The 25,255-nt window shown below is 39.2% G+C and overlaps 1 protein-coding gene across 1 annotated transcript in view; it reads left to right on the top strand.

Annotated features, from left to right (window-relative positions):
* The window catches only part of LOC144523935 (contactin-associated protein-like 4), a 95,944-nt gene that overhangs the window by 64,082 nt on the left and 6,607 nt on the right, over positions 1-25,255 (top strand). The window contains exons 13-22 of the mRNA XM_078259905.1: positions 1,958-2,077; positions 2,188-2,388; positions 3,458-3,620; positions 6,065-6,192; positions 6,839-7,009; positions 9,952-10,170; positions 14,113-14,352; positions 19,813-20,037; positions 22,642-22,775; positions 23,828-23,915. Coding sequence (XP_078116031.1) covers positions 1,958-2,077; positions 2,188-2,388; positions 3,458-3,620; positions 6,065-6,192; positions 6,839-7,009; positions 9,952-10,170; positions 14,113-14,352; positions 19,813-20,037; positions 22,642-22,775; positions 23,828-23,915 — 1,689 coding nt within the window. The remainder of the gene's footprint in view (positions 1-1,957; positions 2,078-2,187; positions 2,389-3,457; positions 3,621-6,064; positions 6,193-6,838; positions 7,010-9,951; positions 10,171-14,112; positions 14,353-19,812; positions 20,038-22,641; positions 22,776-23,827; positions 23,916-25,255) is intronic.

The raw sequence follows: 25,255 nt of genomic DNA, 5'->3' as shown, positions 1-25,255 counted from the left end.
TAGACTATCCGTGATAGCTTCGCTCGGCGCCTAGCACCGCCCAAGACGATTGTGATTGGTTTAAAGAAATGCCAATAAACCAGAGCACGTTTTTCTCCCATCACGGATTGCTGTGTGGACTAGCCAGACCCTCCTCCGCAGCGCTGTGGAGGAAGGTCTGGCAATGTGAGACGAAAGAGTGAACCAAAACAGTACAGATTTTGTGGGCATTAAAAACAAAACAGGAAGAGGAGGAACTGGTTGAAAATTCTCTATGGGTTCATCATTAAGCACAACACCTTTCACAAACACATTGTTATTTCACCAATTGTTAATATATATATAAAAAAAAATCATTAGAGTAGCTTTCAAAGTAGTTACAATAAAAGACATGAAAAGTTAGACACACTTAATGAATTACTTCTCAAAACTTTTAATATGTACACAGAAAGAGTCTCCTTAGTCTCTCTTAGTGCAACATTTGATATTTGAATGAAATATCGAATACCGAATGATGAAGGAACATCTAACAAATTGTAAATGAACCATAGATTAATAGAGAACAGGATTAAAACATTATTCTAAACATGTTTTCATTGCCTATGTCCCCTAACACATAGTTTCCTTTTGTGTTTCAGAACTTTAATTAGCCCTGTTCAATCGGGAATAGACTAAACAGATTGTTAGTACTTTATTATACTGAGTAATTTAGCTTTCCATTTAATTTTAAAGTCTTAAAGGCTGTTTAGAGGTTCGAAGTTTACAGGCAGGTTATTAGAAGAGGTTATCATAAAATGCACCAAATCACGTCAAGCACAGTATTGGTAAACAACAGTAATGTCACACACATGCTCGTAGATACAGGCACATGAATAAATAAAGTTAATCTATTGATTAATTAAATGCAAATACATGAAAACATGTTCAACTATTTTGAGAACTATTAACTTAAGTTGCCATTATGAGATGCCATTGTGTTGCAGAGCGCTTGATTTTTAGTTGACTGTTATTGTAGTTAGAAGGTTAACCAATTGGCTAGCTACAGTAATAGCTATAGCCTTAACTGTCATTTACTGACATGTTAGGGCATAATTTAATGCATGTATTATCGTTTGTAGATATGTTCATTCTTTGGAAACAGAGAGGGTCAAAGTGCAAGAGAAATGTCTAAATTAAATGGCTACTACTGGGAACGCCACAATTGTGTTTACCGCAGACAACCTTTGCACAGCGTTGTACCTTTCCTCAACTTAAACATGAAAGACAGTTTTTCTGTACAAATCTAATAATGAACCTTTTTGCAAAAAGTTATTTAATTCTGGGGAAAGAACCCTGGGGTTCCTTATTGAACATTTCTATGAGAGAGTTTTTAAAAGGGTGGGTTAAAACACTTCCCTCACACCTTTTTATATTAGTCTCGAAAGCAACTATACTATAAAGTATGAATATTTGTATACAATAAATGTATGTATTTTTTTATATAACCAGTTCTAATTATTGCTATATAGGTCAGAACATTTGAACTAGAATGAAATACTCAGAGCAAACCGTAAAATCATTTAACTCCATCCGCGTTATCAGAAAAAATGATAGAAATGAAAAGCAGAGAAGGGTAGAGCGATAGAAAAATGAAACCAAAAAAAGAAACGAGGACTGGAAGACGTCATACAGAGAGAAAGATAAAGAAAGAGGGAGGATAGGAGCAAGAGGAAGGTGTACAGCAAAAGAGCATGTCAGAAAAGGAGAGTGACCCCTTAAGGGCAGACTGGATCAGGGCCAACTCAAGTTTACACACAATAAATTGTCAATTTCTTTGTCATAACTGTCTCTGACTGAAATGGAGCCAGCATTTTAGACGAAATTGTAGTAGTCCTGAACATTGCTTTTAGGAATTGATAGGGGCAATGCTTCATCACAAATGACATAGTAAGAAGATCATATTATTGTTGATATCCTTTTATTGCATTTTCTTTCACAGCGAGATATGAACAGTCATGTGAGGCGTACAAACACAAAGGCAACACATCAGGACATTATCACATAGATGTGGACGGCAGTGGACCAATCAAACCCCAGCTCATCTACTGTAACATGACAGGTAACACACAAAGACACACATCTTTACACATGATCACACAGTATATCAGTACATATGTATTTATTTCTCTCTTTCTGTCTGTCTCTCTCCTCTTTTTGTCTCTCCACCAGAGGACATGTCATGGATGGTGATCCAGCACAATAACACAGAACTGACCGGAGTGCGTTCGTTCCCTGAGAGAAACCAACATTTAACCCACTTTGACTACGCTTCTGATGAGGAGCAATTAGCATCCATCATCAGCCAATCGGAGCACTGTGAGCAGGAACTGTCCTACCACTGCAGGAAGTCCCGCCTCCTTAACACACCAGGTAAGACTTACTGTAAGCTCGGTGATGTTTTCTGTTGTATCCAAGTTACTGAGATGGAACATTTTGGAGGACAGTTAGATATGTAAGTTTTATTGTATGTGTTATTTTGTTGTGTGTGTGTTTGAGATGGTGGAGAATGGTGTGGTGGAGCGGTGTTATTTAAAGGGGAATGGCACTAGACACAAAGTTCTATGCAAAGCAAGCTTATCTGAGGGATCTTTATTTGGAGCCAGAGAGGGGAGGTGTGAATTGCTGATTTAGTTCATTTAGAAACAAATTCAAACATCAATTAAATTTAAAATGTGCATTTTCTCCTCCTCACTCCACTGCAGCAGCTAAAGGTTTATTTGCACCACGACTTGATTTCTCAAGTCAATCAATAGCTGCTTTGTTTCAGTGTTGTTGTTGTTTTTTCATTTAAAAAATGCCTCAATGGATTGTGTTTACAGTGGACGGGCTCAAAGTAAGAACATGCAAGCTGCATTTACCACAAAATGAATGCTTGTCTTCTTGCTAAAATAATCTAAATGTATGTTTACTGATATAAAAAGGAAAATAGAATACTTGAGTTTCAAACTGCACTGAAGAAAGAAGCCTATCTTGTTTTAACATGGGTCATGACTACAAAGCCTACTTATCATCATGAAGTTTTCTTCATAAAAATAGCTCCCCATTTTATGTCCAATTTTAGCAGAGAGAACAGCAGTGATGCACGGTCAAGGCTGGGCAGCAAGGCTGTAAGAGTTCAATAAAGAGCAGGGACAGAAGGGTGGTGGTTTGTATTGAAATCCTGTTAGACGGGCAGATGGAAGACACAAATAGAAGAGGGGAAGGGAAAAGACAGGAAGACCTTTCTATGTTCAATTTGATATGCAAGTGCCGACTTAGACAGATACATCTTCAAAATGTGTTGTGATGAAAGCATAGATAAATGACAATTCTCTCTCAGCTACTGTAGGATGCATTACCATCTTACCTCTTTATTGATTAATGTAAGTGTGTGTGTGTGTGTGTGTGTGTGTGTGTGTGTGTGTGTGTGTGTGTGTGTGTGTGTGTGTGTGTGTTTCAGAGGGTACTCCTTTCAGCTGGTGGGTTGGAGGTCCCGGTCCAGGTCAGGTCCAGACGTACTGGGGCGGGGCTCTGCCGGGCAGCCGGCAGTGTGCTTGTGGCCTGCAGGACAACTGTCTGGACTCAAATCACTACTGCAACTGTGATGCTGACCACGACCAATGGTATTGTACCTTTTAATATGGTTCTATGTCCTAAAATCCATTATATAAGTGTTTACAAGAAAGAGTTTGGAAGTTCTCCAGAAATATTAATGAACCCAGTAAACTATTCATGTATTTCTTCATCACAATGTATGGGTCTTTAGAATCTGACCTTTTGATTCTTAATATTAAATATGCAATAGTGCATGATTAGGTGTCTTGCCATACGGTACAGAAATGCAGAAAACATTTAATTCATTCATATAATTACAACTGAGTGACCTAATATGAAAAAAGATTAAGATGGGGGCAAAGAACACCATAACACCACAAGAGGCAATGTGCGGTCCACCGAGTTCTTTCCTATATCCATATTGGGACACCTTGGAGTGCACTATTGCACCAAAGGAAAATAATGGAGGCAGTGTTTGTCAGTTTAGGATGAGTATGTTAGCATTACCAGAGAGTTAACTGGTAATAAAGAGTGTTGTTTGGTTAGCTGCACTTTAATATACATTGACCAGCAATGTATGGCGCATGGCTCTAGAGATGGCGATGTTGGTCAGTCAGTCAGTCCACCACTTTGGCCCAGACTGAAATTATTATTTGATCGATTGCCATTCAAATTTGGTGGAGACATTTATGGTCCCCAGGGAACGAATCCTACTGACTTGGTGGTGATACGCTGACTTTTCCTCTAGCACCATCATCGGGTCAAAATTCCAATATGTCCGATACCTTTAATTACCAAATACTTAGCAGTTGTTACTTAGCAAATCTTAGCATGCTAATATGGTCAATGAAGATGGTGAACATGGTAGACATTGTACAGTATGTTGCATGCATTAACCATCAAACTGGTGAAACTGCATTTGTACCTTAGTAAATGATTAAAAATGTCATTATAACTCAACTTTAATGTCTATAAAAACAATACATATGTAAATAATTTGGTTGGACCAGCTATGAATAGAAATGTTTTAATGTTCTTTTTCAGTATAGATATAAAACATTGCAGACATCTATTGCTTCTGAGACTCTTCAATTAAGTGATTCAGTGAAATTTGTCTCACTGATCTAATTAAGTCATTGATAGAATTCCATGTTTCTCATCACAACAGGCAACATCTCTCTCCTTGTTTTATCCAATCCTGTATTTAAATCCTTTTATCCATGCTGTAAGTAATTCTGTATTTAGGTCACCTTTCCCAATCCTGTGACCAATTCTGCAGTAAGACCCATTTTCCCCATATTGTAACCAATCCTGCTACTGTCTGCATAGCCAAAGGGTCCTTCTTTCTATTATCTCCCTGCCTAAATCTGTGCGACTCCTACTTTATTCTTATAGACTTTATTCATGCTGTCAGTATCTTATCACATTCACTGCTGTGCGTGCCTACTGTCCTAGATTTATTTTTTAACAAAAATTCATAGAAACAACGTTGACTGCTGAAACACCATGGAGCAGAGAGAGTGAATGGTGGTGCTGAATGTGCAGACGAATCACTCAGCCTTGTGTCAGCTGAAATGCTTGTCTTCATTTGAACATCCGAGAACAAATGAACACAGTCAAGACATTGAGTGTTACAGTATGTCCCCCTTTATGAAACACAGTTGAGTTTGAGTTCAGGTTGGCACAAGTTTGCTGCCTGTATGATCATTCAACTTTCTTATGTTGATATCTTCTCCACCTCCTTCTCTTCTTTTTCTTTATCTTCTTTCACACGTCCTGCTCTCCTTTCTTCCTTTTCTAATCAATCTCTTTGTCTTCTTCTTCATCATCTTCTCATCCTCCTTCTTCTTCTTCTTCTTCTTCTTCTCCTCTGTGGCTTTCCTTTTCCTCCCCCTTCTTCTTCCAATCCATAATCCCTCTCCCCTCCTTCGTTTTCATCTTTTACTCCTTCCTATATCCTCTTTTATGCTCCTTCCTACATCTCCTCCTCTTTCGTCTTCTCTGTCGCCATCTTCTTCCTTCCTCCTGCTCTTCTTCTTCACCTTTGCCTCTTTGTCATCCTCCTCCTTCCTCTTCCTGTCTTTCTCCTTCCCCACCACCACTTTCTTTTTTCCTCTTGTCCTTTTCCTTCTCATCCTCCTCCACTCTTTATCTTCTAACCCACCTCCTCCCCTTATTATCCTCTTTGATGTTCCATTTCTTCTTTCTCTTCTTTCCTCTCTTTCTTCTCCTTTTTTGCCTTTATTTACTTCTGTGCTACTTTCTTCTTCCTCTCATCCTTCTTCTCCTTATCCACCTCCACTTCCTCCTTCTTCTTATCCACTCCTTTTTCCTTTCCATCATTTCCTTCTCCACATCCTCCCTTCCACCTTCTCTTCTGTCATATTCTTTTTCCCCCACCCTTTTTCTACTTCCTTCTTTTGCTTCTCTTTTTCCTCCTCATTTTCCTCTTTTTTAATCCCATCTTCATCCCCTTTTTCTTCCCTTCTTCCTCTTCCTCCACCTACTATAGGGCTAATGACTCAGGTTTGCTCACCCATAAGGAGACCCTCCCAGTCAGGTCTCTGGTGCTGGGGGACATCCAGCGGCCGGGGTCAGAGGCTGCCTACAGGGTGGGACCCATCCGTTGTCATGGAGACAGTAAGTACATTTCAGTTGCTGGTTATTGCTTTGCATGATGCTGGCATCAATGTTGATACTTCAGTTTTTTTTCCACACATATTGTTCTGTATTCTTATAACAGTGTTCTGATGGTGTTTCATATTATGCAATAAATTGGTTTTATTCAACTATACAGTGAACTGAACTAAAGGATCCCCTGTATCCAATCTTCTCCCTGCCATATTATTTCTTAACATAAAAATAGCCTTTGGGCAATTAAACAAGCTAATTAGCAGACCAGCCGATAAAATATGACTCTTTTTATGCTCTTTACTAACAACTTCTAATGAAAAGCTATATACTGAACTAATCTAAGTGACATATGTTACCTTGTTTTAATTGCTTCTAATTTCAGCCTTCAGTTTAAATGCCATGTAAGATAAATCAACATAAATGAGATAGCGTAGCTGGAGTTGTGCCTTTGTTCTCAGCTAATTAGCTGAACAGTTGGTGCATTTGTTTACTACACGATTTTCATTATACAGCCATCATAATGACATTTCTTTTAATTAGCTTTGTTCCAGAGTGATATATCCACTTTTTGGAAAAAAGGATTTTTCATCCCTTTGTATTAAAAAAAATAATTAAGGAAGCATATGAATTATTTAAGAACTTTGTCTTTCAGAGAACTTCTGGAACGCTGCGTTTTTCGACAAGGAGACATCTTACCTTCATTTTCCCACCTTCCACGGAGAGCTAAATGCAGACATCTCCTTCCTGTTTAAAACAACGTCGTCCTCTGGGGTCTTCCTGGAAAATCTGGGCATCAAGGACTTCATCCGGATCGAACTCAGCTGTAAGTTAGAACTCAACAATGTTCTGCCTTATTATCATATAAATGTTTCCTGGTTCTAAAAACCTGGTAGTGGGAGACTGTCCTCCCAAAAAAAAGGACAGATCAATCAAAACTGATATGATGATGTTAAAGTCCCCCGGTTGTTACTTTACTTGCAGAGTTTAACCATAGAGGGCTGTTTTCAAATCCATCTGCTGAAGGGGGAAAGTGTCTCTGTGCTCACCTTAAATCTGAGTTGAAGAAGTCTACAAATTAGCATGTTTTTGGCACATCACAACTTGTGTAGAAGCCAATGTGCCACTTACACAAGTGCAATGTGGAAACTTGAAACCACCAGTGCACATACACTGAAGATGGACTTTCAGTAGAAACAGAAAACAACTTGTTGCAGTTGTGGCAGTTAAACCTTTGAAATAAGAAAAAGTCCATATTCATAGATTCTGGATTCTTCAATTAGGGAAAAGGAATCAATGTAAATAATATTTTTTAATTTACTAAACTGTTTTTGTGGATTAACCAAATCAGACACAAGCTACTATGTGTCTGGAGAAGATCTTTAATGTTCAAGTGACAAAGCCCTCTAGCACCTGAAGGAATCATCGCTCTTGCCCGTCTGAAGCAAAGGAGGAAATAGTGTTGGTGTGGATGAAAGGATGGATCAATGTCTATTTTGAGAGTGCTGTTTGCTTCTTGGCACTACTTAATGATATCCTGCTGATAAGTGCATCAGATCTGAAAATGCTTATATGTGTTGTTCTGTATTAGCACAATCATAAATGATTCTGCTGCACAGAAAGGTAAGAAAGTAGAAGAACAAGAACAAGAAGTCTGTAGCGTGAAGTCCAAGGAGCCAGGTACAGTACTGGCCAAATTGTGCGTTAGGCGATCTGTAGGAACTAAAGCATAATCTCTCTTTAAAACATCCTTTTCTTGCTTTCTCTCTATCTCACACACACACTCACACATACAGTATGAACACACACTCACACAAATAAACACACACACACACACACACACACACTCACGTAGGACAAATCCTACCCATCATTGTTACAGCGCAGCGTGTCTCTTATCTCACGGCAACATTATTTCTGCTATTATTATGACAGTAGCTGGTGTTGAGATGACTCTGTATCATTATTACCGCTGTTAACATGACTGGAGCTGGGCCAGAGAGCAGCCTCTAAATGAATTTATGCCTCCGGGTTTTTCTATCAAATGGTTCTACAATCCCACAGCGGTACAGTTTTCCCTCCACTGTCAGCATCATCCATGAGGGATGATGACCAGTCGGCTAACTTCACCCCTAAATGTAGGCATGCTGGCAGTGTTATGATGGATGAAAGGACTCCATGTGGCCTTCAGCTCACCTCTCTTTATTATAGGTTACGTTTTTAACCTAATAGAGCTGTGACAATGCTGTGAAGATTAATGACTACAGCATGCTAACCTGGATTAGCTTTAGAGTTTCAGTCCTACTGGGATGGCACACACTTGGAGGACACATATCCAAACAAGAAACGCCATTGTGTCCACCAGATGACACATGGTACATTCTCATGTCTTTAAATTGCTTGCTGCTAAAAATGTTGAATGTCGTCTTTCTGTGTGTTGGAAAGTAACTAAGTAGGCTGCATTTTGAGGTTCTTTACTTAAGTATTTCCATTGTATGCTACTACTTCTACTCCACTACGTTTTAGAGGCATTCATCATACTTTTTACTGCACTACATTTATTTAAAAACTTTACACACACACAAATACACACAGAGAAACTAACAGATGTGAGTCTGTAGCTGCAGCAGTAGAGAAATCCCTGCCTTGGGCACGTCTCTGAATCACCTCAGATCTGTGTCCAGCTGTCAGTCCATCGTGCTAGCAGATAAACAGGTGGGAGGAAGTCACTTCACACTTCTGCCAACAGATGATGATGGAGGAACAAGACTGACTAATGGGTTCACTGAAAGATGGCACAGTCTGGTTCAATGGATTTCACACATTTCATTTAGAACATCAGAAATATGAGATAACAACTGGATCTGGAACTTACATATTTACCTCAGCTAAGAAGGTTGGTTTTTGGTTCTGTTTGATTGTCTGTCAGCCCGGTGTTGCGTGGGCAAAAGAAGAACCCATTACATTTTGGAGCGGATCCGAAGCAGGGGGCGGATACACAAATCATTTTTCACTTTTGTGCTGCATTCATATGATGTCAGAGTAATTGTAAAACGGAATTCTCAACTGGGAAAATTCAGACTGCATTAACATTGTGAGATAGGACATGCCTTGGCAGAGGTCTGCGCTCTCCAAGTTACCTTTTAGTTTCTTACTCGTCTTTGGTAAACAAATTATTTTTAAATCATTCATAAATAAGGTAGCCGGAGAGGTGCCAGTTCACCCCCTGGGCACTTAACCCCCAACTGCTCGGGGCGCTCCTCCAAGGAGCAACCATCTCCCATCTCTCCATTAGTGTGTAGAGCATGTATAGGTCCTAAGCATGTGTGTAATTCAGGCCTGTGTTTAATGTGTGTGCAACTGTACTAAGAGAGTAAAAAATTGTGAATAAATAATTCTTCTACTTCTCATCATGCCACAGCTTTAAGAGTGTCAACATCATTACACACAGTGCCATGATGGATTGTTTAAAGTATGTTTCTGTCAAAGAAAGCACTGCAACGTGTTTGGAAGCGACATAAGGGATTTGCAAAGTGTCACTCATCAGAGGACACAATTATCGCAAAGTGTCAGGGGTGATTTGTTAATCAGCTCATTAGAATTCGGCCGGAACAAGTCAAACTCACTCTGCTGCTGTGGCAGTCGCCCAAGCATCCGAATGCATCTTCTTCTGTACCACAGTCTGTGTGTACAACAATTTCACTCTTTAACGTATTTTTATATTCTGACTTTATCTGCTGCTGTTCTGATCATTATCCTCCTTTCCAGCTGCCTCGGAGGTTGTCTTCTCTTTTGACGTGGGAAACGGGCAGCTGGAAGTGCGAGTGGAGACGAACATCCCGCTGAACGACAACAGGTGGCACAGCGTGCGAGCCGAGCGAAATGTGAAGGAAGCATCACTGCATGTCGACGAGTTCCCTGCCGCCACGCAGGAGGCTCCTGTTGACGGACACATTCATCTGCAGCTTAACAGCCAGTTATTCATAGGTGAGAAGCAGGCGTGTGAATTGTGTGTGTTTTCAAATGCTTTCCAAATGTGATACATATGAGTACAATTCAAAGTTTTTAATTTAAAAGGCTTAGTAATGTTATGTTTTGGGTTTGGGTTAAAATGAGTTAGGTTTAGATTAAAGTCAAAGTGAGGATTAAGATTAGGCGTGAGGTAGAGAGAGTTATTTATGGTGTTTTTAAACTCATCAGCAGCTGAGTGCTGGTAATAATTGCTGTTGCATCTTATCCTTTCTTATCTCAGACTGTGACTCTAGCAACACATGCACATTGCATTTGCATTTTATGAGTGGAGGGAGATTAGTCTTTTTGTCTCAACTCATCCTAAAGTAGGAAGCCACTCAGAGAAATTGGTGGACTTTATTTTCCAAAGTAAATTCTGCAATTCAGAACTTTGCCATTTCGTTCATATTAGACAGCATTATGGGATAAAAGTTGTACTCTGCACCACAGAAGTACCAGGCTGGGCAGCTGTTGGAGTTGAGGAAACCAGGCAGCTGCATGCATCCAATAACAGGAAAACCACATCCTCTGAGTCCTTCATTACCCAACTCGCCTGTGGTGCTTTGAAAGTGGAGAGTAGTGTTAACAAGTACAAGGAGGAAAAAGTATTTCTGTGCTAGAAAAAAAAAAAAGAGAGAAAGCTGGAGAAAGCTGCACCTACACCTGTATGGGACCCAATTGACCTGCTGATTGTAAAATTGCATAAAAACATGCAAAATACATACTCATTAAAAAGATCATGGAAAAGAAGGCTTGGAAAGTCCTTTTCCATGCAACATCGAATCAAGCTCATTTTGACAAGTATCTTAAGAATGTACAAGTATTTTACCTGATGACACATTGACGTTTATCTGTGTTTTAAGCCCCAACGTCTCCTTCCAGGCAGCGCTGCTGAAAGGCACTAGGATTAGGCAATGGTTATGGTTATGGTTATGGTTATGGTTATGGTTAGGGTTATGGTTAGGGTTATGTGTCTTGAAGTCAATGGTCGCAGTGCTGCCTGGAAGAAGACGTTGGGGGCTTAAAACACCATTGAGCCACATTATCTTTGAATCTGAATACTTTCCGTCTTCTCTGTTTGTGACACTCACCCCCAAGTCCATGTGTCCTACTGAAGATATACATCTTTAAAAAAACAAATGAAAAATGTTTATCTCTTTTTTTAAAGGTCTCAGTAATTTCCTAAAAAAGCTGGGCACTGAAGTTTTTAGCAAACGTTAAATTATGCATTTGTTGGGGACTATTTTCACTTGATGACCAATACACGTTTGGTGCTTTAGTGAGTATTTCTAGCAGCAGGACAGCCTATGTGGGATTGACTCAAAATAAAGTACAGTGGCCATGTCCATTGTAGTAAAGGAAATGTCACTCAGTGCAACAATGTGGCTCACTGATGTGTCTTTTGGACAACAATGGAGCTCTATGGCACAAAAGGATAAGCCATATCAGGCTGTGACTGGACAGGCAATACTTGTTCATAAGATCTATTCATTGTTAGTTTTGTTTCATGGGATGTGTTGACAATAAGAAAAACATTTAATGTCCCTTAATATAAACATTTTTAATTTAAGCTGTGACAACTTGTAGCAGGAGTACACCGTAAATCATAAATTCAAGCTGATTATTTGATACTAGAAGGACACATTTTGGATAAACTTTTCAACAATTCCATGTTTCTCGGTTCCTCTGAATTTCATCAATTTAAACTCTCCTATCTTCATTTCATCTTTTCCACAGACATTCATAATTCTGTTTAACCTTGCACTCTTTTCTGTCTGTGTTTGAGGGGATTAAAGCCACCTTGTATTATGAGGCTTTCAGCAAATATTATGGACATTCGTTCATTCGTAAACAAGCATTCTGAAGAGAAAATCAACCAACAGCATTGATTGGCTGGCAATGATGAGCTAATAATCCTCCCTGAACAGCCAGACAGAAGTGGCCATGAGTCGTTCTCCTTATATGGGCAGCACTTGTCCTGGTATACTGGCGATGCAGAGGGATTTTTTAAATGGAAATTTGATGGCATTATGAAATAGACCGCTGTGGGAAAGGGTGTTTTGTGTTTGACAAAGACTTGATTTACAGAAAAGCAATATGCATTAGGGTATCTGTACTCTCTTGTTTTGGAAAGGCCATGTGCTCCAGAAATTGTTATTAATCCATAATGTAAGCAGCTTCCCTTCTGTGAAATCATAATTCACAACACTGCAAATACATCTATATTGCTATGAATAGTGTGTCTTATTTCTAATATATAAAATTACCTTGTATAACTTAATAAGTCAGGGCATTCCATAGTTTGAATTAATAAGCTGTAATATTGCCTTGGCAGAATTTATATAACACAAAGTTCTTCTGGTTCAGCTTCATTTATTGCCATAGGAAGGAATTTATTTTGTGTACACACTGTAACACACATCCTTGTATGAGCCATAGTTAAAATAATACTCGTATTAATAAATTATTGTATTGTTATAGTGTCTGTGTTGGCTGATGTGACCGGATATCTGTGTTTTTGTCTTCCTGCTTAGTTCTTTGTGTCACATGACAAAACATATGGTCAGATAAAATTTGGAGGGATGGAAGCATCTTTTATATTTATTGTTGGCCATTGTTTTAAGTTTTGTCCACTTTTCTGGTTAATTCTAGTGAATATATTTGTAATTGATAATCAATTGTGTGCTCAGGCTGCAAAGTTCCATCAATAGAAAATGAATGTATTTATGTTTTGGACATAAGGGCTCTGTGCTGTGGTTCATATTCAGGAACGGTGTGATGCTATTCCATACGTTGACATTTTTGTGCAATTTTGTAGGTTTTGTTTAATTTAATAGTTCCGCCATAACATTACCATCATCATGTAACCCCCCCTTTTTGAAAATGTAACGCAGTAACATTTACTCAGTGTACATATTAATAGGTTAAATAGTTTTTCTTTTCACCCCTGCAGGACTTATTTAGCAGGCACTTCCTGTCCTTTGTTTCTATCCCTCTGTCAGAGGTTCTGGCCCTCACAAGTCTGTCATTGGTCTTTAACTCAAAGTGCACCAAAAATGTGATATTTTTTTTGCAGTCACAACCAGTATTTTCTACAAACATTGTAGTTTGCTGGTTAAATCATCATTTAATAGACATTTGCTGTGCATGTGTTTCATTCAGTGTGATTAAATGTTTCTTTATTGAGCCGTCAACAATTACATTTACCACTCTGTGTGCTCTTAATGTGTTTATAACTGCTGCAGAAGTAGACATAGAGCCTCAAAGAGGTTAGAGATTTAGTGGTATGAAAAACTGCTCTGGCTGAACATTTGAAGCTTTTCCAGACTCACACTGCGAGAGTAATATCCTGCCAATTCCAGTCTGTAAGAACAATAACAACTTTCATGCGTGGATATAAAATAAGACGTCGGCAGCTTTAAACTGCGGGAGAAATGTAATTTTGCCAAGTCTAAACTCTGTGAACAGTGTGCGGTTGCTATATTAGAATGTTAATTATCAGGTGAAAGGAGGAAAAAAGTTTATTTTGCTTGCCTCATGCTTCTTGAATCTCAGACACCAGATGGCTCATCAGCCACGCGATTAGCCAATCAACAGCCAGCACCGTGATACAGGCAGTGTCAGTGTCTCAGTGCCCTGCAGAGCAGACATGGGGTCGCAACATGTGCCTATCATTCATATATTCTTTATTGCAGATAAAACAAAAGAATTACATATTTACAATCATACAGAGACAGAATGAAACAGGTGTGACCATTGTTGCCAGATTGGGCGGTTTTCTGACAAATTAGGGGGATGCTCTTGAACATGGGCAGGTTTTTAGCTCTGATTGGGCTACTTTGTGTCAGTCAAATCTGAGGCAACTCACAGTGAATGTGCTCGTAATAGTGTATCATATGTACTTGTTTTTGTTGGCAGGAGGCACTGCGTCCAGACAAAAAGGCTTTCTGGGCTGCATCCGCTCTCTGCAGCTGAACGGCGTCACTCTGGACCTGGAGGAGAGGGCGAAGATCACCCCAGGGGTCCGACATGGATGCCCAGGCCACTGCAGCAGCTACGGCTCACTCTGCCAGAACCAGGGTCGCTGTGTGGAGAGGGACAATGGTTTCTCCTGCAACTGTGACCAGTCAGCCTACACTGGAGCCTTCTGTCATAAAGGTACATACATTTAAATACACACTGGAGACTTCCTGCCAGTAAATACACCGATCCAAAGACTAGAGCCCTGATATCATTGACGTTCTGTGTCAAATTAATGACATTTTAATGCACAGAAAGGATAGTTGTGCTTCTGTTTCCAGTTTTTTTTTTGTTATTTTAGTTCTCTTTCAAGCTACTGCTAATATGACCTTTAATCATAGGTACAGATAACATGATTTTAGATCTGTGAATTAGGGATCGACCGATATGGATTTTTTAGTGCCGATACCGATTTTTTTTCCATCAGCCTTAGCCGATGACCGATACGGGCTGCCGATTTTCTTGAGCCGATATTTGGAGCAGAGACTGCTTTTGCTCTCTCAATTTACATCATAAAAATGTAAACCCTGCCACACTGGATTTGTTTTCGGAATCTGCTCTGCCATTTCTTTAAAAATAATAAACAAAAACACAGATCAGTGTCACTTCTGCAATCATCTTACATTCATATCACCCAAATTATCTGTGCAATGTGCATCATATGGATGGGTGCACTGCATATGGTTAACTGTGCAAGGGTAAAAGGCAACATCAGCATCATCTACAACACAGCCTTGATGATGCATTGCTTGCTGACATATTATAAGACAGATATAATCAGGTCATCACAAAATGTCCTTTGTCAACACATTTAAATAATTTAAGAAAACCTGAAAAGTAGCCATTGAAATAAAGTGCTTGATTTGTAATTTAAGACTGCCATGGTTTCAATTTTTCTACATTAAATAAAATGAGCATGTCTAAGCCTAATATGCAAAGACAACACACTAGTGGTCTAAACGAAAATGTAAAAGAAGCTGCCAGATTTGTCAACCACAGAGCATAAATCAGCAGAGGAAAATAATGTGATGTCAGATGCACATTAAGCAACAAATTGTTCAAGTTTCTGTTCTAAACTGCATCAACGTTAAGAGGTATAAATATTCAACCACGTATAAAACTCAAAGTTTTAAAAGCTCTCCTTCAGGTGGCGCAGCACTCTCATATATTGCTGTGATGCGTGACGTGTATCCCACTGAGTGAGACAGATGCGCACACACACACACACACACACACACACACACACACACACACACATACACACAAACTTCTGTTTGGTAGCTGACTGAAAAACTCAACCACCATTGAACTGGACTGATAATGATAACGTCAGCAAACGGCTCTAAACATGTTATAGGTTTACAAAGTGAAAAAGCCCAAAGTCCACCCCAAAGGGACTTACCATCTCCAACAGAAAACACTGTTCACAAACTGCTCCAAACAGCTCTATTGTAGTCCAGCCTTTACTTCCGTGGTGAACACTCGTCACTTTGTAAAACATGTTATAATGCTCGCCTAGCTGCTAGCGTGGCACGCCCTCATACTGTGCAACTGACTAGCTAGCAGTGCTTACATAGCTGCTGCGTATGTGCGACTCCCAACAAAGATTGAACAGAAGTGAGATGCCTCAGGGCCGTTTCACATTGTACGCGCAAACGGCAGCGCTGCGCTATGAAACCCATTATTGTCAATGGCTTGCGAAGAACTGGTCTTGCATTTTGCGGCTGGCCACTCTTGCGCGTGCCGCTGTCAAAGTTCAACATGGTTCAACTTTGACCACGGCACGCGGAAGAGCGGCCGCAGTGCGCTGTGACGTGCATTCAAGTGTCTGAAAAAAACAACAAAAACACAGAATACACGTGGATCCACAAACGAAACATGGACGAGAGGTTGATTTTGGCCGTCAGCAATCTCCCAGAGCTGTATAGACTACGACACAAGTTTGAGGTAGTACAGAGACCTCGGACACAAAACTATGCTGTGGAAGCATATTTCACCATAATAGGCATGCCAGCTGTGTAGATTATTGTAGCAACATATATGTCTCCACTGAAATACAATCCTATGTTACATTTTTTCTCAGTTACTTTGGTGCATTTGTCAAATCATAATTGCATTTGCACAACAGTGAGTGCATTTCTTAAAACAAATGATGTAAACTGCACCGCATAGTGACTGACCTGAAAAAAACGTGTATCGTGCTGGAAATCTTTTGTTTGTGTCCAAAGCAAGTATTTATACCAATGAATCAAACTGACCAAAGTCCTTATGCCATTGTTTATACCAAGATAGTGAAACTGCTTTGTGTTGTTGTCCATATTTAACAGTTCACTCTGTAAGTATAGTCTAATGAACAATGCACATGAAAGGGAGCACTATTCCCTATGTGACAAAGTTACACATTATTGTCATCTCTGATCTGAGAAATGCACCAAAGCAACTGAGAAGAACTGTAGTATACTGTTGTGAGCTGCGAAAACCAAATACCAAGTTGATTATACAGCTCCATACAGGTATTTGTAGGATATATTTGTATTTTTTATTAAAAAATTATAATTTATACTCTTAGATACGGCCTTCACCCTGTAGCTAAAACAGAGAGCTCAACACACAGGGTGAAAAGAGGAGCTGCGGCAATGTGCAGTACAACAAAAATATGGTATTTTTTGAAAATTAAACCACATAAACCTATTCTGGTACAACCTCTAAATACAATTATGAACCTGAAAATGAGCATAATATGAGCACTTTAAAGATAAAAGTTTAGCTAAAACTGTATTTTAAATAAAATTAATTTTCAGCACACACATTCAACTTAAAATGTTAAGGGACTGATTATGTATTGATTGTGACTATAATAGTAATACAACATATTTAAAGATTTCAAAATATGTTGTGGTGTTTTTCTTTCTCCCAGTATTGAATTGTTACCCTAGTACCTTAATTTGTTTTTTATGTCATATTGCACCTTTTACTCAACAGTGAGTTTATATATCTCTCGTATGGTATCAGTATAATATTAAAGTCTTGACTGCTTGATTTGAACAGCAGCCTATTCTGCTGCTTTTTATTGCATTTTATTTGCCAGCTCAGTCTGTGCTATTCAGAGGCTCTCCAAATAAAGATGAAGAGATTTGTTTGCCATTTTGTTAGATATGGCAGTCACAGGCAGTGATGCATTAGTCAGACTCAGAGGAATAACATGCATATGTCAGGAATGCCACATCCACTGCAATGGTATATGAAGGTCCAGTAAGGTCCAGTCATAAAATGTATTTTTGCTACATTTGTTTCTGTACATTTCCGCGAGCAAACAACACTGTTTTCAGCTGACTTTTTAATGTTTCAAGCTGACTTTTTAAAACAATTATCCTCTAAAAGGGCCTTAAATATACACCTGATATCCTGCTAAAAGACTACAGGCTAAAGCTGCATGTGGCAGGGAAAAGATCTGCATCCTAACTGTTGGTGATCTATGTAGAAAATATTTAAATAAAGAACCAGCATTGTTATTTCTACTATTATAAGTATAATTAGAAAAGAAAGATTAGACTGTAATTTTGTACTGAAATAACCCTGTTTAGCTGCTTAGCTTACACACTTTGAAAAGCAGGTTAGATTTTGCTTTATTGTTTGCATTTTCAAACTTTGTTCGGGAAAAGGCTTTTATGGATGACAATTAACGTATGGGGTTGGCAAATGTAATGACATCTTGGATAACAAGTTTGGCTAGGACTATTTTTTTTTTTTTTTTTACACGTAATCTGTAACCCCATAAAGTAATGTACAGTACTATGAAAGGCCCCTGCCCTTGGAGGTAATGCTGAGTTACTACTTAAGATATGCGTACGTATTAGCCGGACATGCAAACGTTTGCAGCTTGGTCTGGTCTGTCACGTCCAGTTACCGTTGCTATATGATTGGACGATCCCTGTTCGGGGGAGGGGTTTAGCAAACCGTCAATTGCTACCAACCTAGTCTCGCATTGCCAGACCTTCCTCCACAGCGCTGCGGAGTAGGGTCTGGCTAGTCTACACAGCATTCCGGGATGGGAGAAAAACGTGCTCTGGTTTATTGGCATTTCTTTAAACCAAACAATCGTCTTGGGCGATGCTAAGCGCCGAGTGGAGCCATGGTGCCGCTGCAAAATAGCCTCGGGAAGGAACTTGTTTTGGTGGGACATGTGTACGTTCAAAACTTGTATTAGTCGTGCAACAGAAAACTCAGATGGGACAGATAGTCTAGCTAGCTGTCTGGATTTACCCTGCAGAGATCTGAGGAGCAGCTAACCATAGTCCTCATAAATCCACCGGAGTTTAGAATTGCAACACAAAGAAAGCGCAAGGTAACGGGACATCCGAAAACGGACATCCAAAAAGAGTCTCATCCGGCAGAATTTCCGGCAGAATGAGAGCAATCCCGGAAGCGGAACGTCATGGATATAGACTACTACCAACACACATTTAAATTTCAGCAAACAACAATAATAAACATGTTACTTGAAATGCAGCAAGTTTTGATTAATTTGTAAGCTGGCAAAGAGGTTTATTTTACAGCTTTACGGAACACAATTATAAGGCTATGACCTATCCCTGGTGCTGTAATGAGGTGAGAGAGCAAAGATCAGACAGCTTTCTGAAGAGGATCCTTCAGTCAGCAGACATTAGACTGCCCCTGACTGCCTCTCTCGTTCACAGCTTGGGCTCTCAACACTCGTTTGGAGTGGGTCATAATGAGCCTGTTCTGTCCTGAAGGTCAAGCATCAGGATTATCTTAAAGGACTCTTCTAGGCCACCATGCCATTATGTCCGCCATGTGATGCATCAAGGGCTCGTTGGACAGTGTTGAAAGTCAACGTACCTTAATATCAAACTCAGTCACTACTGGAGAAATAAGTTGTCAAAGGTTGTTCAACATTTTGGAGTATACACTTATTCGCTTTCTTGCCTAGAAATAGAGAGAATATACCACTCACATGTTTTTTTGTTCTGCAGCTAGCAACTGGTTAACTTAGCTTAGCATAAAGACTGGAAACAGAGGGAAACAGCTAGCCTGGCTCTGTCCAAATGTAACAAAATCAGCCAGGATTGTTATTTCCCCCCCGTTCCCAGTCGTTATGCTAAACTAAGCTAACCAGCTGCCAGTCTATGCTTCATATTAAACAGATATGAAAAGCGCTATCAATTTTCATCGAAAAAAAAACTTAAATTTACAGACAGAATTTACCAGTTTCAGCCAAAATGAAAAGAGCCATTCAACAAAAACATTTGGGATTTGTTACATGAAATCTTAAAGTACAAATTGGTTTGTGCTGAAAGCTTTACAGTAGTTTGATGTATGTTAAGGAAAAAAGATACCAATAAATGTGGTTCACTTGGCTTTTATCTGCTGATATTATTTCAGCTGTAAATAAATTGTATTATATTTCCGGAACAGTAAACATATAAAACAAACAAGAAAAGTATTTTTACTCAGACTTTTTTCTTTTGTTTTTCACTCCAAATTGACCTTTAATTTCAGTCAGTGACAAGCAGTTTCTTATTAAAGATGCAAAAAGAGATGCATATGAAGTTCACTAGTCAACGTTCTAACTTTCAGAGGTTTCAGCCAGCTTTAAGTCTTCAACATCCATCGCCTACAACCTCAAGGAGCCCTATGAACTCAGCAGGAACAGCAGCGCCTTGCCTTCCTCCATCTACTCTGATGTGACACTGAAAGGAGAAAACATCTCCCTGAGCTTCAGGACCAGTCAGTGTCCTGCTCTGCTGCTCTACGTTAACTCTTTCTACAGGGAGTATCTGGCCCTGCTCATCAACAAAAATGGTGAGGGCACTGACATTTTTTGTCTTTTCGTTTTGTTCTCTAGATTCAATTCTACAACCCCCTGTCTCATTCTTCTTGCATTTGCTAATGTTCATCTCTCCTCTACTTTTCGTTATCCCTCTGCATTCAGTCTGTCATCCTCTGCTGCCTCCTCCTCCACGCAGCCATGTTAATTGCTATGCACAGTGTCAGGTTGAAAGAAAACATTTGGTGCAGTTGCTATTAAATGATAAGCAGCAGGGGGTCCTTCTTCCCTTGTTCTCGCCATTGTCATTATTTATTCTGTTCAAATCTTCTTCACTCATTTCACTGTAGAGCTTTGCTCCCCTCCAGTTGGCAGAGAGCAATGCCAGTATTCCTGCATAGCATAATAGGATTTGCCATTGTCCGGTGTCTGCAACTTGTAAATATGGCTGAATTACATGTTTGTTTGTTTTTTTACTAGCGTGCAGTTTTAGATTAGATTAGATTAGATTCAACTTTATTGTCATTGTGCAGAGTAGTGCAAAGTACAAAGACAATGAAATGCAGTTTGTGTCTAACCAGAAGTGCAAAAAAAGCAGAAAAGTGCAACGTGATATACAAAGTATAGACAGGTGGTGTATAGACAGGACAATAAAAAAAAAAATATATATATATATATATACACGAGTTCCGGTGTTGAAGATTTGTTTCAATTTTAAACACTTTGTCATGACGGCAGACAAATCCCTGCTGTTAGTAAGCTGCTTTCAGCTTTTTAATGAATGAGAGAAAGCTGAGGGATTGCAGGTTTTGAAGAGCTGATTAAGTCGTCATCAGGTATCTGCACTCTTGCCAAAGTATCTAATTAAATCCCTGAAAGAGGTTTCTTTTGGATGCACTACAGAGGCTTTTCTCATCTACCTCTCTCCTACTGCTGCAGTAACAGGAGCCTCAGCTGCTGCACACAGAGAAACTTAACTATCTTAGTCATTCGCTGAGAGTCTGAAACACTCTTTGCCCTCTGCAAGATTGTTATTATCAAGATGTGCTTTTATGATCTCTGAAAAAAATAACATAGTGGGTAGAAAAAAGGGCATTAAATATGAAGTGTTTGGCTCTTTAAAAAGAGATTATTTCCTATTATTTCTGCGTATCTGTAAAGCCTGCAGACATCTTGGAGCATCCAAATTATCTCAGTGATGTCTAATTTATTGAGTGTAACTGTAAAAAAGGGGGAAATTGATTTCATATCATGGAGTGTTGTTCATAGAGATAACATATTAATCCTCAAAGTATTAAATGGTTTGTATCTTCTTAATTCAGCAGCTGGTATCTTGGAATATTCAGATATACGGATGAAATGTTCTTTCTTTGAAGGAGTGTCTTCTTAGATTTTTACTGCCAAAAATGTGGAAATGAGTAAAACAGCTGAAGTGCTTAATTAATTATGACTGACTAGTTAAGTGTCTTGGGTCTTTAACTTGAGACATGTTTGTACCATAGACTGTTAAAAGTAAGTTGTGTACCAATCAGCAACAATGTAAAGGTTACATCAGATTATCTTGTTGGTGATCAACAATAACGGTGCATAGTATACAGTCATGTGAAAAAATTAGGACACCCATGCTAAAGTTGACTAAAAAGAGGAATAAAAAAATCATCTAGACAGAGCTAATACAAGCTGCTGCTATAAACTGAGTTACATATACAGTCATGTGAACATATTAGGACACCGATGCTAAAGTTGACTAAAAAGAGGAATAAAAAAATCATCTTTTGGAAATTGATCTTAATGCCTTAATTAAAAAGATGAGGAAAAATCCAATCTTTAAGGACACCAATTTTCTTTGTGAATGAATAATGTATCGTAAATAAATAAATGTTTTTCCTTAAAATACAGGGGGCATAAGTAAGTACACCCCTATGTTAAATTCCCATAGAGGCAGGCAGATTATTATTTTTAAAGGCCAGTTGTTTCATGGATTCAGGATACTATGCATCCTGATAAAGTTCCCTTGGCCTTTGGAATTAAAATAGCCCCACATCATCACATACCCTTCACCATACCTAGAGATTGGCATGGGGTACTTTCCATAAAATCATCTCTCAATGCAAATCAAACCAGCTATTAGGCTAACTGAAATACAACCATGCCAATCTCTAGGTATGGTGAAGGGTATGTGATGATGTGGGGCTATTTTAATTCCAAAGGCCAAGGGAACTTTATCAGGATGCATAGTATCCTGGATCCATGAAATAACTGGCCTTTAAAAATAATAATCTGCCTGCCTCTATGGTAATTTAACATAGGGGTGTACTTACTTATGCCCCCTGTATTTTAAGGAAGAACATTTATTTATTTACGATACATTATTCATTCACAAAGAAAATTGGTGTCCTTAAAGATTGGATTTTTCCTCATTTTTCTAATTAAGGCATTAAGATCAATTTCCTAAAGATGATTTTTTTATTCCTCTTTTTAGTCAACTTTAGCATCGGTGTCCTAATATGTTCACATGACTGTATATGTAACTCAGTTTATAGCAGCAGCTTGTATTAGCTCTGTTTTATATCTCATGAGTAACATTCATTATTTAGTGACCGAGTCAAATACTGTATTGTTCTTCTGTGTTTGCAAAGATGAGCTAGAATTGAGGTACAAGTTGCACAGCAGCGGTGACGTGGAGGTGCTGGGGAGCAGAGTCACAAACTTGGCTGATGGACGTCTGCACACGGTGATCATCAGGAGACAGGCAGACACTGTCTCTGTTCAGGTACACACACACACACACACACACACACACACACACACACACACCTTAATTATGATGTTCCTTGCTGTCATATAATATGATTCAAAGTGGGATAATACTCATAAACTGGAAACTGTGTGCACAGATGCGTCCTAAACTCTAGATAAAAATGATTTATAATAATCTGAAATTAAAATGAAAGTAAGGATGTCCTAAGCTGATCCACAGGAACACAATCGGTACAAATCCCGGCATTTTGATTAATAGGTTTTGGCTAATGAATCCAAATATTTGCTCCATGAATGACAGCTGTCAAAAACCTCTCACTGTGTTCTGTTAAAACACTTAACACGTGTGAGTGAGTGACCAGCCACAAAATATTGAAACAGCAGCCAGCACTTTCAAATAATGATATATGACAGTGAACATCAGTGAGCAATAATCTTCAAATTATTTTAATATATTAAAAGCTCAGTCCCCTGAGGCGTGCCAGTGGATAACTTACCTAGGGCACCGACATTTCCAGATATTCCTCTGACCAAAAGCTTTTGAAAACCTAATAGAATATGAATTCATAAATGTTATAATTCCTCTCTTTTTTCAAGCTATTATTTCCCTGTTTTCTGTAGCTCTACTTTAGTTTCAGGTTGATCAAAATTAGCAGATGTCTCTTTGATAAATGATTCCCCAAAATGATTTGCCAAAGCCCACATCTGATTTAAAGTAATCCACCGAACACTCTCTTTATTATAAAAGAGTCTGTCTCTCTGAGGCATTTACCACCTCAGAACCTGCTCCACTTCCCTGCTCAGCTACTGTGAACCACTGCGTCTCACGGGTCTATTGGTTTCCAGCTTTTGGGGTTGAATCCCATTTAAATATGCGGGTCAGACCTCCGACTAGCTTTAATTGCTTGCTTCTTTGCAGCCATTTGTCGTCTCTTCACAGAGCAGCCTTTGTTAAAACACTTAACAATAGAAAGCTGTCATTGACAGTTTGTTGTCGCTATCAGTCTTTGCTTTCTACCTGCTAAGCTTTTACCTTTACAGGTGTGATATACATTTATCTTTCAGATCGACCAGAATGCCAGAGAGGACTTCAACTTGACATCTGATGTGGAATTTAACAGCATCAAATCACTCATTCTGGGCAGAGTGCAGGGTAAGTGAGGCTCTCTAAGAGCAGACTCCAGCACTTAGACAGACTTATTTGAATAACAGCACTGAGATGTTTGGGCTATATGCAACAAAACACTGTCCTGGAGCTTTCTGCTGTTTTCTATTCATCATGTTGGGTGGACCAGAGGGAAAGCTGCATGCATGAGCAACAGCCGTGGCACTTTTATAAACAAGTTGACATCCATATTCAAATGGTCACAAAGAGAGCACTTTACTGTGGAGAACAAGAACCTTAGAAATGGGGGAGCCACACACTTAAGTCCTTGTTCTGTGGCATTCGATGCGCTTACGAGCCAAATAGGTACGTAAAGTATTTGTGCAAATGGCATTGTTTTTTCACTAATGCTGAAGTTCAGAAAATACAGTATACGTGCGCTTTGTCTTTGTTATCGAAGCAGTGAGTAATACAATCTTTATGTCTGTCTCGCTGAGCGGGGCTTCAGACAGCTGTAATGGTTATAACTTTAGAAAAGGGCCTTCACTTTGGATGGTAATGAGGAGAGATTGAAAAGAACAAATTACTTGGAAGATTGGAGTCAGTGCCCTGTGATACAGCATAACAACCAATAAGTCTCAGCTGCTGTGGGAGGGGTCAAACTAAACCAGGAAGTCAGCCTCTCTCTGCCTGACAGATCATTTTACTTTCACATCACTCTTATTGTCCTCTACAGGACTGATCCGTCTGACCCAAGCTTCTCTTAAAGAGGAAAGACTTTGTACCAGAGTTGTGATGTCTTTGAGTTTTCCTCTGATATATATATATACATATACATATATATATATATATATTAGGGATGCACCGAATATTTGGCTTTTTGATGGGGTTCGGTTTCTGCCGAACCGTATAATTTTTTTCCACCGAACCCTACGCTTGCACTATACGCTCGCTACGCTGGTCGACGTAATGACGCCGCCATTGATTATGGGAAGGTATTTACGTATGTGGACCGCTCAATGCAGTAGGCTGTGAGAAAGTGAAAATGGAACTCGTGAGCAGAAAAAGTGTTGTTTGGCAGTACTTTCAGTCAAAAGAAGGTGATTCAAGTCAAGCTACGTGTTCAATTTGCAATGCCGATTTGTCTCGTGGTGGCAAAGACCCTAAACAATACACAACATCACCGCTGTTAAGACATTTGTATATGAAACATCCAAAACAATACGAGTTGTGCATGAAGGAATCCACAGACAGCAGCCAAAATGCATCAACTTCAGGTACGGCAAAGAAAGGACAGTCATAGCTAAAAGCTTGTGTTAACCAGACGGTGCCTCTCCCCCGGGCTGTCAGCCGTTCTCTTGGCAAATGACAGCTCCCTACAGTGGGAG

This window comes from Sander vitreus, chromosome 9 (genome assembly GCF_031162955.1).
Source record: "Sander vitreus isolate 19-12246 chromosome 9, sanVit1, whole genome shotgun sequence".
Lineage (NCBI taxonomy): Eukaryota > Metazoa > Chordata > Actinopteri > Perciformes > Percidae > Sander > Sander vitreus.
The sequence above is the reverse complement of the archived record's forward strand: the minus strand, read 5'-3'. Positions and strand labels throughout refer to the sequence as shown.